Here is a 12,881-nt window from a genome sequence, read left to right as displayed (position 1 = left end):
GGGCCTCTCATCTCAAAGCTGTTCTAGCAATCGTATTTAATCACTTCTCAAGTCTTGAAGCATATAGATTGCATATGCATATAGGTTGATAAATCATTTGACCTTGGGAGAGAAGTCCTTATTTAGATTAAATGATTTTCCCTTCTGTACTGCGTCTCACTTGTAGAGCTCACATCTTCATATAGCTAGACTCTTCCTCTTTGAGGGAGTTCTTTAGGTTAAGAAAATTTGCCCAGTACTTTTACATCAGTGCTGTCCAATGACGGTGCACAGTAGCAGAACGAAACAGAGAGCATACAAGTGTGAGCCACATGGCTTAACAACATTGCAGTCACTCATCAAATGAAAGCCTTCATACACTCCTGTGGTGACAGGAAAATGTAATTCCTTACATGTGTTTTTTAGATGTATTTCTACCTGGAGTTGAGCAAGTGTATTGGGTTTCTGTGGCAAGGTTTCAGTAGTGAGGTGTGTATCAAGGGTGTCCTCTGTGAGAAATAACCAGGAGCTACTCCGTGTTGAATACAGCTGGTTGCAGAATTCCAAAATAGTCTCACCATTTGTCAAAGGTGAGTTCACCAGAGAAGTTGGTGGCACCTCTATGATAACGTATTTAAGAAAGGATAAGAAACATTGCACACCAGCTGTGAGAAAGGAGTGAGAAAATGTGAGAGAAACATCCTGCAAACCCCAAGGTCAGTGAAAAAGGAGGGGGAGGTGGTGCTCCAGGCATTAGAGCACAGATTTCCCCTCAGCCCTTGGAGAGGACCATGGTGGTGCAGGTTACCCCCACAGAGGACCGTGGTGAAGCACGTAGTCCCTGCAGCCCATGGAGAGCCCATGCAGGAACAGGCTTCTCGCAGGAGTTGTGGCCCAGGGAGAAAAGCCCACGCTGGAGCAGGTTTTTTTGACGGGAAGTGTGTCTAGTCCATGCTGAAGCACTCTGTGCCTGAAGGACTGCACCACATGTAAAGGACCTGTGCCGGAGCAGTTCTTTAAGAACTGCAGCCCTTGGGAAGGACCCACATTGGAGAGTTTGAAGGATTGTATCCTGTGGAGGAGATCTCATGCTGGAGCAGGAGAAAAGAATGACATGAAAGAAGCAGTAGAGACAAAGTATTAAGAACAGACCACTACCCCCACTCTCTGTTTGGATGTCCAAAGCATTGGAGGAAGTGGAGAGGCAGCAATGAAAGACTTCCCATGCCTGGAAAACTTTGGTAAAGCAAACTGTGCTGAGTCATGTGGTTTTGGTGCTTCCACAGTTCATAACTGTATGGCAGACCTGTGGGCCTGTCATTGTATTTATAACAGCTCACTTCTGCCTGAAAGAGCTTCCAGTGCTTTCAGACCTAGAAGCCAGACACTTTAGGGGAAAACATTTGAAAAGGTAGGTCAATACTTTGTTTCAGAGCTTGTGTCCTAGAAGACCAATAATGAAACAAGACCAATACCGTGTAAATATGTGTTTGGGTATGTCTCTTTAATTGTATTTGTACATACAAAGACATCTCACAAACTTTCCCTCATTCATGCTATTTCCATGGTAATGATTACTGCTGTATTTGGACTCTGTCTTTCCCTTCTCTGATTGGAGGTTTTAAATTTTTTAAATTTTATGGGTATAACTTCTGGAAATCAGTGAATTATAAGAAATTGTGATTTTGTTTTGTTTCTCAAGAAAATTTTTGTCTTTAAAGTGTGCAATTTGTCTTTACAACAATAACAGGAACTTTGGGAAATCTTTCACAGAGAAGACCACATGTGGTTTGACTGCATGTCTCAGTAAATCCTGCAGAGTACACATTTTGCTATTAAGGCATTATGCGTTCTTGTTTACAACTGAAGGTCCCATGTGTCACCCATTCTTTTAAAGTGACAGTACTAAAACATAATTCAAACTGCTAGAATAGAACATAACTAATTCATATTATAGCTACTGTTTTCTTATGTTTTCTTACAGCTAATGTTTTCTTATGTGTGCCACATACAGCTTATCTTTGATAGGACCAATGGCATTGCTAAATTTGTAGGTGAAAGTCATATGTGTAATACTGAAATCGTCAACTCTGAAGAGATGCCTTGTTTAAAGACAAATTATTATTCAACGTATTTCAAAGTATGCGTATGAAAGTCTATTTGTCACTGTTTTATATTTATGGGGGGAAATGTTGAACAAGATTATCACAGAATGCTAATATGAGACTGTGTTTAAGCATAATTTACTCCATTTATAATAAGTAAAATGCCTTTAGAAATCTAAGAGAAATAGATAAGGAATTGGGGAATCCAGGTAGTCATGTTTGCCTGGAGGCATTTTCTGAGAACAGTAGTGAGTCAGAATGCAAATCCTCGTGGCATTACCGGTTTTTGTGGTCGCTGCTGATTACTGTAAAATTGATTCAGGAGCTGTGCAGCATCTCTGCATATGTTTAAGCCTAATCTCCATAGTGTCATAGGCATTTTTCTTCTCTGTGGGTATTGTACTGAGTAAGAAAAATTCTAATAACCTTCATCTTAGTATTTTTTTCTTATCAAGCAAAGAAGGACACTATTCAGTAAATTCCCAGTTTTGATCTCAAGTATAGCAGCATAGCTATATAGCTGTTATTTCAGGATTTTAATGATTGTCAGGTAATGTATTATTGCATTTGGATGTAGGCAGTGACAAGGATGGTTTGCTTGAAAAATTAAAAGAATTATTTTTCTGTTATTTTTAGTGAAAAAAAAAATAATTGTATAGTTCATATTATGTTATTTAATGCAATTTCTATGTTGGCTTTTTTTCTGTTGTTGATTTGTTTGCTTGCTTGCTCGGGAGTTTGTTTTTAATTTGAGCTTTATCTCATTTCAAAGCTTGATATTGATTTCTTGAAATTTTCATCATGTAAAATCCTGCTGTATGGACCGTGTGTTAAGAAAAGTACATTTTGCCTACATAAACCTGGAAAGAAGTGAGAAAATGCAGGGCTTATGAAAGGCTTTCTCTAAAATGAAAATATATTAATTAACTACCACTTATGTGCACAAGGTGTAGATTCAGCTGTTTCAGTTGGTAAAGTCAACTGAACTGTGCTTGCAAATATAGGAGGACTGACATTTCACAGAATGACAGAATACTTGAGGTTGAACCAGACCTCTGGAGGTCATCTGGTCCAACCCCCCTGCCAAGCAGAATTATCTACAGCATGTTGCACAGGATGGCATCCAGGGGAGGTTTTGAATCTCTCCAGAGAAGTTGACTCCACAAACTCTCTGGGTAACCTGTCCCTGAGCTCTGTCATCACCACAGTAAAAAGTGCCCCCTCATGCTCAGATGGAACTTCTTGTGTTTCAGTTTGTACCCATTGCTGCTTGTCCTGGCATTGGGCGCCACTGAAAAAAAGTCTGGCATCAGCCTCTTCACATCCTCCCTTAAGATATTATTATACATTGATAAGATCCCTTCTGTCTTTTTTCCAGGCTAAACAGGCCCAGCTCTCGTAGCCTTTCCTCATAAGAGAGATGTTGCCGTTCTCTAATCATCTTAGCAGCCCTCCACTGGGCTCTGGTCTCATCAGGGCAGAGCAGAGGGGGAGGATCACCTCCCTTGACCTGCTGGCAACACTCTTCCTATTGCACCCCAGGATCCCGTTGGCCTTCTTGGCCACAGAGACCCATGGCTGGTTAGTGGTTAGCCTACTGTCCACCAGGATTCCCAGGTCTTTCTCCACAGAGCTGCGTTCTAGCAGGTCAGCCCCCAGCCTGTACTGGTGCCTGTACTGGGGCTATTCCTCCCTTGCTGAAGGACCCTGCACTTGCCTTTGTTTAACTTAATGAACTTCACCCGACTCTCCAGCCTGTCCAGGTCTCTCTGAATGTCTCCACATCCTCCACATGTCTCCAACTAGTTCTTCTTTGCTTGCTGGTGCTATGTCCAGCAGTACACCTGTCCTCATTGCCTCATCTACCATCTTTGTTAAAAAGTTATTGTCAATGCTCTGCAAGAACCTCCTAGACTGTCTCTAGCTGTGTTGTCTTTCTAGCAGTTGTCAGGGTGGTTGAAGACCACCATGAGAACCAGGGTGTGTGACTGTGAAGCTACTTACATAGAAGGTCTCAGCAACTTCCTCTTCCTGATCAGGTGGCCTGTAGTAAACATCCACAGCAGTGTCACCCATGTTAGCCTGCCCTTTCATCCTTACTCATAAGTTCTCCACTCTCTCATCATCCACCCCTAGGCAGAGCTCCATACATTCCAGATGCTCTCTCACATAAAGAGCAACTTTACTACCTCAACTTTCTGGCCTGTCTTTCCTAAAAAGACATTTAGCCACCCATGACATAATGCCAGTCATGCAAGCTATCCCACAATTTTTATGTAATTGCAATGAGATCAAAGCCCTGCAACCCCACACAGATATCAGATTTCCTCACAGAAAGAGTTGTAAAACACTGAAAAATCCTTTTGCAGGGGAAAGTAACATGCATGATGTGACACCAGAACTGAATGAATGATTATACAAGAAAGACAGAAGAAACAAATACTTTAAAAAGGTATGCAATAAGAAATCAGGATATATAGAGGACATTTATTGCAGAAATCAGACATTATGTTAGTGCTGTCAATGAAAACTGAGACTTGCAAAGTGCGTTAAAACAACTACAGAATGTCATTTTTATCTATGAATTCAAAGGGAGGAAATAGGAAAATTGAGTCTGTTACGTATTGATAATGGATTGGAAAATCATGAAAATCTGGATATGGACTTAAAGCTAATAGATACTGATTTTCAGTCAGGAAGGATGCTGACCTTAAAAGAATAGTCATGATAGCTAATGGGAATAGGGAAACCACCTCACATAAAATATTTATTTTTAAAAATGGACATAGAATCCATCAGCCATGGACCTAGCAGCTAACATCAATAGTCTGTGAAGCAATGGAACAAATTTTGATAGAAAGAAAACTTTAAAGTATAGCTATAGACAAAATCTGGGATAAAATGCAACCAGAAATTACTACAATAGAAAGTATGGGATTAATCAATATCTTCCTTTTGCCAAGAGAATGAACTAAAAGAACCATGCTCCTAAGGGAAGTGATTTATGAAAATAGAGGCAAAAAGAAGAGTTTAGAGAGGCAGGCATTAAAACAGCTAAGGGGAAGTTTGCAACAAATGCGGTTAGAAGAGGAGGTAATAGGATGAAGAAGCTTGGTGGTGGAAAGGTACTGTGAAACTGACTTTATAATAGACATGGGGTTAAAAAGTCATCGTACCCTGACAGAATTTGCTGGTGAGGTAAATACAGAGATCTCTAGAAATTCAAAGCAGACTAACAAAATAACTGTGGAAGTAAATAATTTTGAGTAGTACAGTAATAGATACGACATACCGGAAAGTTGTACATTGGTGGCTAATAAAAATATTATACTATAAGCAGAAATTCATCTTTTGGAAAAGACCTAGGAGGAAGACAGGGCAGAATTTTGATTCTGAGATGATTGTCAGCCATCACTGAGAAGTAAATTTAGAAAAAAAAAAAAAAAAGTGATCTTAGGATATGTCAGCAAAAGTATTTTACAGTAGAGATGGGTAAGTAATGTAGAAAGAAGCAGAAAGCTTTCAATTGAAATTCTAAGCAGATTAGTCAACTGAGTTCAAGACAGACAAAATGAAACTGAGAAAACACAGAACAGCACTTTAGGGAATGATTAGGGAGAGACAGTCATTTGATGGGTCTGGGAGAATGTGTGCAGTGTGGTCCAGCAAAGCAAACACAAAGAAGGTTTTAAGAGCTATGTATCAACATATTGAAGGGGAACTTAGGAGAAGGAAGAAAGCTTTTTAACCTTTAAAATTACTTATCTGTCTGTGAAAATCTTTAGGGTGACGGCTGAAATATTGGGACAGCACATAAAATCCCAGAACTGCCCTCCAGTGACTTGTTCCAGTTCTGGCATCAGAACTGGATGAATTGCCCAAGTCTAAGGAGAAAAATGTACAAGTTCTATGTTTGCTTTTTATGATGTAACATGAAACAATTAAAGATGAACTGTTTTTGAATACTCCCATTTGCTAAGTGTGTACCTGGTTCCCTGACTGTGATGATCTCGCAGGGTAACTGTGACCTCCAGACTAAAAGAGAGGAGGCCTCTTATAGAATCATAGAATCATTAAAGTTGGTAAAGACCTCCAAGATCATCTGGCCCAACTGTATTCTTCTTAGATGTCATCTATTTAAAAGGGCATGGGTTAGGTTTTCCTTGGTTCTGTGTATATGTAGGAACAAGTTGGCAGGAGGGAGGGATGTGGAACAGGAGTGCATAGGAAATACATGCTTAGGAAAAGTTTATGATGACCTCTGAAATGACTTTTTCTTTCTTCATTTTCTGCGATTATGGGATAGGTACTGTTGTTAATTATCACACAGAGTTTCTAGTAAGTTGTTTTGTGCTTTCAAATAAAAGGGGTGCTGTTCACCGGGCCATTTATGAGTTGCTAGAAAAGCAGTATTTACTCAGAAAAATGCCCTCATGTCTGTTTTTATGTGCATAGATAAGTAAAGCCCTTATCTAATCTGCTGAAATCAATAGAAGTCTTTCTCTACATCTTAAATGAGCCCAAGAGCAAATCAAAACTCAGAATATATATTCAGGTCATTTGTTTTCTGGTTTTGAGGTTGACACAGAGTAGAAATAAAGGGTTTGGGGCAATAGCCTGGTCACAAGTACTTACTACATTTTCCTTCAGCTGTTCTCTTAAAAGTCAAGGAGATTATTCATGAAATAGGTTGTTATTCAGTGTCTGTAGTAGTCTTAATGCAGCACAAGGGCTCTGTGCTTAACTGAGAATGAAAGATCCATATTGCAAGAATTCAAAATGTCCAGATTTTACTCGTGAGGTCAATTGCTTATTTTGAAATGTGAACAATTTTCTGCTTGAAATAATGGAAATGATCAAACCCTATTAATGTACAGAGCTGTGGCTAAAACAGCATACATTGACTTTTTACTGGAATGCAAAAATGCATGTCATATAGTTTGTATTTCATCACAGAATTAAATATATATAGAGAGAGATAGGTAACGTAATGTTCTTTGAATAAGATTCAGAAGTGGCAAACTGTTATTTAGCTATTTACTGGTTTCCAGAATTAAACACATATAAATACTGAAGTTAACTATACAGGCAGAAATTGAAATATTCAATTTATAGAGTTGGGGATGTTGAAATGTGTAAGTATGTATTTACAGATTTTGTCACTAGGTGAACTCTGTTGTTTTTTTTTTTTTTTTGCTTTTTCCTTCCAGTTTGCTCCCAGTATTCTAGAGGAGTTTTTGCCATTTTTGGACTATATGATAAGAGATCAGTACATACCTTGACCTCATTCTGCAGCGCCTTGCACATCTCCCTCATCACACCGAGTTTTCCCACCGAAGGCGAGAGTCAGTTTGTGCTGCAGCTGCGGCCATCTCTGCGAGGAGCCCTCTTGAGCTTGCTGGATCACTATGAATGGAATCGCTTTGTCTTCCTGTATGACACAGATCGAGGTGAGTTGCAACCCAGCTTTATTATCTTTTTAGTTTGATTGTTTTTTTTTGCAAAAACTGTACATTTTTATATGGTATTGAGACCCTGGTGAGTCAAATTTTAAAGAGCCTTTGAATTGAAATACCATTGACTGAATAACTCTGGCTGAAGGAAGAATTCCTTAGCCTGCAAATACTGGATATTGGATGCAAATAGTATGCAACTGACCAGCAGAATCCTGCATTTTAGGTCATTAATGCTAAAACATTTTAATGAATGTTATTGAAACAAACAGTTCAAAAAGCAGTACAGATCAGTTCACGTTTCAACTCACTTCATAAGTGATAGCAGTACAAAGAAGTTGAGAGGACCAGCCATGTTTTTGCTGCACCTGCACTGGTATAAGCTGAGATGTGAGTGAGCTCATGCTTTTGGAGGTCAAGGCGGAGGCTCGCTGAATGTGAGGCCCTCAGGCTGCAGCAGAGAAGTGAAGGTAGGAGATGTATCTACATGGCAGCAGCAGGAGAGGATGATGCAGTAGCCATCTCTGTCCACTGCTCCTTTCATCTGGAATTACCTCTGCAATCAACTTTGTTTTTATAAAATTCATGGTGCATTACAAAAGGCCACATTCCCTGTTTACATCTTCCATTCCACATCCCAGAGCATCTCAAAACCTTTTAAGTGGTAGAAAGCTGCAAGTGCATCACTGTACCTCACCACTTACTGTAGGATTGTGAAGTAAAATCTCACATTCTCCACATTGTACATTCATTCTGTTGGCAAAGCACTTTGAGTATGGAAGAGTATTTAGCCAACACAGCTGAGCTTCTGTGAAAGAGGCAAGATTTTTATGTTGATGGCTTATTTTCAGGGAAAAAGTGAGTGGTGTAGCTGTAGTCAAATAATTATTTTACTACAGCTGTTTCAATATAGCTCCCCATGTGGACAGGCTATTCTAAATTGAAGTGGCTTTATTCCAGGGTAATTATTCTGCAGTAGAAATAGGGAATTTTACGGACCTAACTAAATCTGTTTAATTATTTGATTATGGCTGTAGAAGTCAATTTTCCTGTATATACAAACACTACACTTTAGTGAGAATTTTGCTTGATAAACTGCCTAAATACCTGAATTTAAATAAAAATGATTAATGTGCCAAAATGAAAGGGCTTGCATTGTTCCATAATTGTTGGTGTTTTGTTGTTGTTGTAGTTTGATTTAAAAAAAAAAAAAAAAAAAAAAAGATTTTTTTTAATGTTTGCTGGACCAACAAGGGAAGCTCTGAGAGGCCTTACAGAATACACTAGGTAACGTACTAGGACAAGTCCAGAGAAGGGCCACGAGGATGATCAAGGAGCTGGATGGAGCACCTCTACTGTGAAGACAAGGTGAGGGAGTTGGGGTTGTTCAGCCTGGAGAAGGGAAGGCTCCAGGGAGACCTTAGAGCAGCCTTCCAGTACCTAAAGGGGGCCTACAGGAAAGCTGGGGAGGTACTCTGTCAGGAAGTGATAAGACAAGGAGTAACAATTTTAAACTACAAGAGGGGAAATTTAGATTAGATATGAGGAAGAAATTCTTTATTAGAAGGGTGTTGAGGCACTGGCACAGGTTGTCCAGAGAAGTTGTGGATGCCCCATTCCTGGAGGTGTTCAAGGCAAGGCTGGATGGGGCTTTGGGCAACCTGGTCTGGTGGAAGCTGTCCCTGCCCATGGCAGGGGGGTTGGAATCTTTAGGGTCCCTTCCAACCAAAACCACTCTGTGATTCTGTGATTCTATAACTGAGTAGAGAGAAAAAAAAAAAAAAAAAAAAAAAAAAAAAAAAAAAAAAAAAACCAGTGAATTTAAAAGTGTTCTTACTCAAAACAGTAATGAGGAGCAAGAAAACAAGCACGCTATTACAGATGTGATCCTACAGGTCCAACAATTTGTCAGGAGAAGAAGTGCACAACCTGCAGTCACCTTTCTCATCTAAATTCACATGCTTAATTAGATTGAGACATCATTCCTAAGCATGCAATATCACACCAAGGGCAGTTACAGAAAATCATTTATAACAGTGTGGTTAATAAATGGCACTGAACTCAGCAGCTCTGAACACACTGGTGTGTCTTTGATAGGCAGGATGCAAGGAGTGCTACACTGGATCATCTCTTAAAATCTGAATAGGTCTTGTGACTCTATTTAATGCAGGAGAAAATAAGATTTGATGTATCTTTAAGTAGTAGGATGACTGTAAAGATATATTCTTGATGAATAATTTTCACTACCATTCCACAACAGAAATTTTGAATGCAGGGCTCATATATGAAAAGAAAAAAAGAAAAAAGAAAAAAGGAAAAAAAAAAAAAGAAGAAGAAGAAAGGGGAAAAAAAAAAGTAAATATATCTTAATTCAGTGTAATAAGAATATATATATATATATATTGATGTTGAGTTACATAGGATCTCTTTCAGTGAGGCTGGAATGTAGTCATGTCTAGATTTTTGTTAAAGATACTTCCAGTCCATGCCAGACACTTCCCTGTCTCTCTGAGAAGCTCCATCCAACCAAACTGTAGGAACAGGAATCACTTAGCCTTTTGTTTTTGACACTGAGCCTGCAAATTGTTCTTTGCAGCTTAACCAGAAAACTATAAATAAATTCTTATGCAGGAAGGTAAACAATAAGTATAAATTCCAGCCAGACATAGTAGCTGTTTAGGAAGAGGGCAGCATTTAGGGGTGTTGTTCTCAGACCTTCTTTCCCAGCCTTTTCATCTGCCTCGCTTCTTGCTTCTCTTGCATGCAGCTCAGTTGCTGCTTGCTCTTAAGGGGTGAACATTTAATTTCAGGTATTAAGGTGGGTTCTCTGCTGTATCATTCTGTTCATCTCCGGACAGACACTCAACTCCCTGTAGAATCCCGGTCTTTTTGCTACCAGGGATGTCTATGTTAAGCATTTTAGTTCAGGTCAGGAATGCACTTCTGCTGCAGCTCTCCGAGTCATTCCCACGTTCCGCACCTGGGTTTATGCCGTGGAGTTGTCTTGGTGCTCACAAACTCCAGTGGGATGGTGGCTTCAGCCAGTATGTTAAATCTCCTTTTCTGACATTCTTTCAGTCTTGTCATCTGGAAAATCACTGTCCTGTGACAGAATGCAGATTGTAGGAAGAATGACAAGGCTACAAAATGAATTGTAACTAGCAGGGAACATTACAGCCTTTGCAAAAAACATCAGACCTGATGACAGAAAATGCAACTGGTTACTTAACAGGGAAGGTGAGCAAGTAAGGAGGAGGTTAAAACCTCAAAGGCCCTTTGGTTTCAATACATCGTCCTCTCTCCTACCCTCCTTCCATAAAAAGATTTAAATATGACCTGGTGCTTAATACAATGAATGTAAACAGCAATTACTATTAACAGCAAGGTGCCAGGTACACAGACAGAAAACGGAAAGAGCAGGCTGAAGAACACTCAAATGAATTACACAACACATAGCAAGGAAGGCCTAAAATGAAAGCCATGCCTTCCTGAGATACCCAGCAGAAAAGGGAAGTCCCATAGAGGTGAAGTGCTCAGTTGATGTCATCATAAAGGAAGATAAATGAAAGGACCAAATGGGCAGACCAGAAGAACATTTGGTTTGTGTATGTTCTTTCATTGTGATTGAGAGGTATTTCTTTTATAAAGAGGCAGACAATCAAGTGGGAATGTGCATCTGTAAATCACTGTGGTATTTTAGACGGGGCAGAGGTGTGCCTAGGATGGTGTTTTGCTAGTTGTTGACAATAATTTCTAGCACCAGAAAGCAAAAGTTGGAGCCTAAAGCCATAGAAGAAAGTTGGAGAAGTTTGTGTGAGGTGTGAGAAGCTGTTTAAGCTTGTGTTAGCTGTCCATGCTGTGTGCAGCCTTGCTGAGAGCTGGGATAGCAGTTGTTGGTAAAATTGCAGGTGTTACCCAGAGCTAAGGAAGCCCGGGGTGGAGACAGTCAGAGGGGCTGTGGGGCTATGGGGGACACCAGAGAGGGCTGCAGTCAGTGAGCTGGGAGGTGCTTTCACCAAAGTGAAGCAGCCATTTGAATCCAGCCCTGTTTCCCAGCAAGAGTTGTCAGTCCCTGACTGTGACTAAAGAGCAGTAGCAGGAGGGGGAGAGCCACCAGCTGGCCTAACAGTTGGCTCAGCAGAGGCAAGGACTGTAAAATAGTTAATAGTTCTCCTCTAGAAATTAGGCATTGCATGTGAGCTGTTTATGTACCGTGTTGTGTTGTTTTATTTTTTTCTTTGTTTCTTTTTAATTACATAGTGTTCATTAAACCAATTCAGTCATGTTTGCAGGTGAGAAAAATCAGCTCACTGCACAAGATAAATTTAATTTCCCTACATTTCTGGATAGTGTTTTTTTAGAAACTCCTTTAAAGTTGAAACCATTTTATTTTATGAAAATCTAAACCTGGCAGAAGAGTTACACAAGTGCTGATGGTCTGTTTAAGTTAATCCTATGCTACTTAGAGCAGCAAAATGCAAGCTTTTATCTTTTGAGCACTTGTGGAGGATTGGTGAGGTTTCAGATGTCTGGAGAAGGTAAAGAAAGGTATGGGGAATGTATAGCTCTCCCTCTTTACTTTGAGAGAGATTTTGGAATTGGTTATTAATAATCAATTTATCAGGCTAATCTAATTTTCTCCCTTGGTAGAGTAGCTGTCACAGCAGTAAGCAGTAGGTCTGGTGTAACTTTCTACCTCCTGTGATGATGCCTCATGCCTGAAACAGAAAGCAGAAAAGCAACTATAGCCTGGTGTCTGGAAAATTAAGAAACCATACCCTTAAATAGTTGTTAATGACACATGTTAAAACTAAGAGTAGCTCTCAGATGAGGTGTGAGGATTTGTCTTTGCTCTAGTCTAGTGAACGTCCAGAGTGAAGTTGAGAACAGCTTTTGTGGATGCTCAACCTCAGTGAGTTAAACAGAGTGATGCAAGATAAGTGATGCAAGCTAAATTGAAAGTGATCTTGCTAGATAGATCAAGGAGGTGAAGTATGATAAAGGCTGTGCAAAGGTTAAGCTTAGGAGGGAAGAACCAAAGGTACAAACACAAAGTGCAGAGTAACTAGCTTGGCACTAGTATCATAAGAAATATTTCAGGAGTGGTGGAGAGCCTTAAAAATAATGCAATTCAAGACTGTTTTACTGTTTCCAAGAAAGTAGATATTATATTGAGATGAAAAAAAATTGCATGTGGGAATGGAAGCTAGATGTTGCTCCCTCTCAGCTGGCTGAGATGTTGGGTTTCACACTTCAACAGCAAAGATAAAAAATATCTGCTAGCTGAGAAAGTGGAATGGAATCGAGTGAATAAGGCACACAGAGGATGTAATGCTGGCAGTAC

General features: G+C 39.7%; 1 protein-coding gene across 6 annotated transcripts in view; it reads left to right on the top strand.

Moving 5' to 3' along the window:
* Window positions 1–12,881, top strand: part of GRIA4 (glutamate ionotropic receptor AMPA type subunit 4) — a 226,733-nt gene that overhangs the window by 71,394 nt on the left and 142,458 nt on the right. For all 6 annotated transcript variants that reach the window (XM_032207899.1, XM_032207979.1, XM_032208142.1 and 3 more), the window contains exon 3: window positions 7,295–7,534. In XM_032207899.1, the coding sequence (XP_032063790.1) occupies window positions 7,295–7,534 (240 nt within the window). The remainder of the gene's footprint in view (window positions 1–7,294; window positions 7,535–12,881) is intronic.

Source organism: Aythya fuligula, chromosome 1, assembly GCF_009819795.1.
Source record: "Aythya fuligula isolate bAytFul2 chromosome 1, bAytFul2.pri, whole genome shotgun sequence".
Classification (NCBI taxonomy): Eukaryota; Metazoa; Chordata; class Aves; order Anseriformes; family Anatidae; genus Aythya; species Aythya fuligula.
Note: the sequence above shows the minus strand (reverse complement) of the source record. Positions and strands in the feature narration are given on the sequence as shown.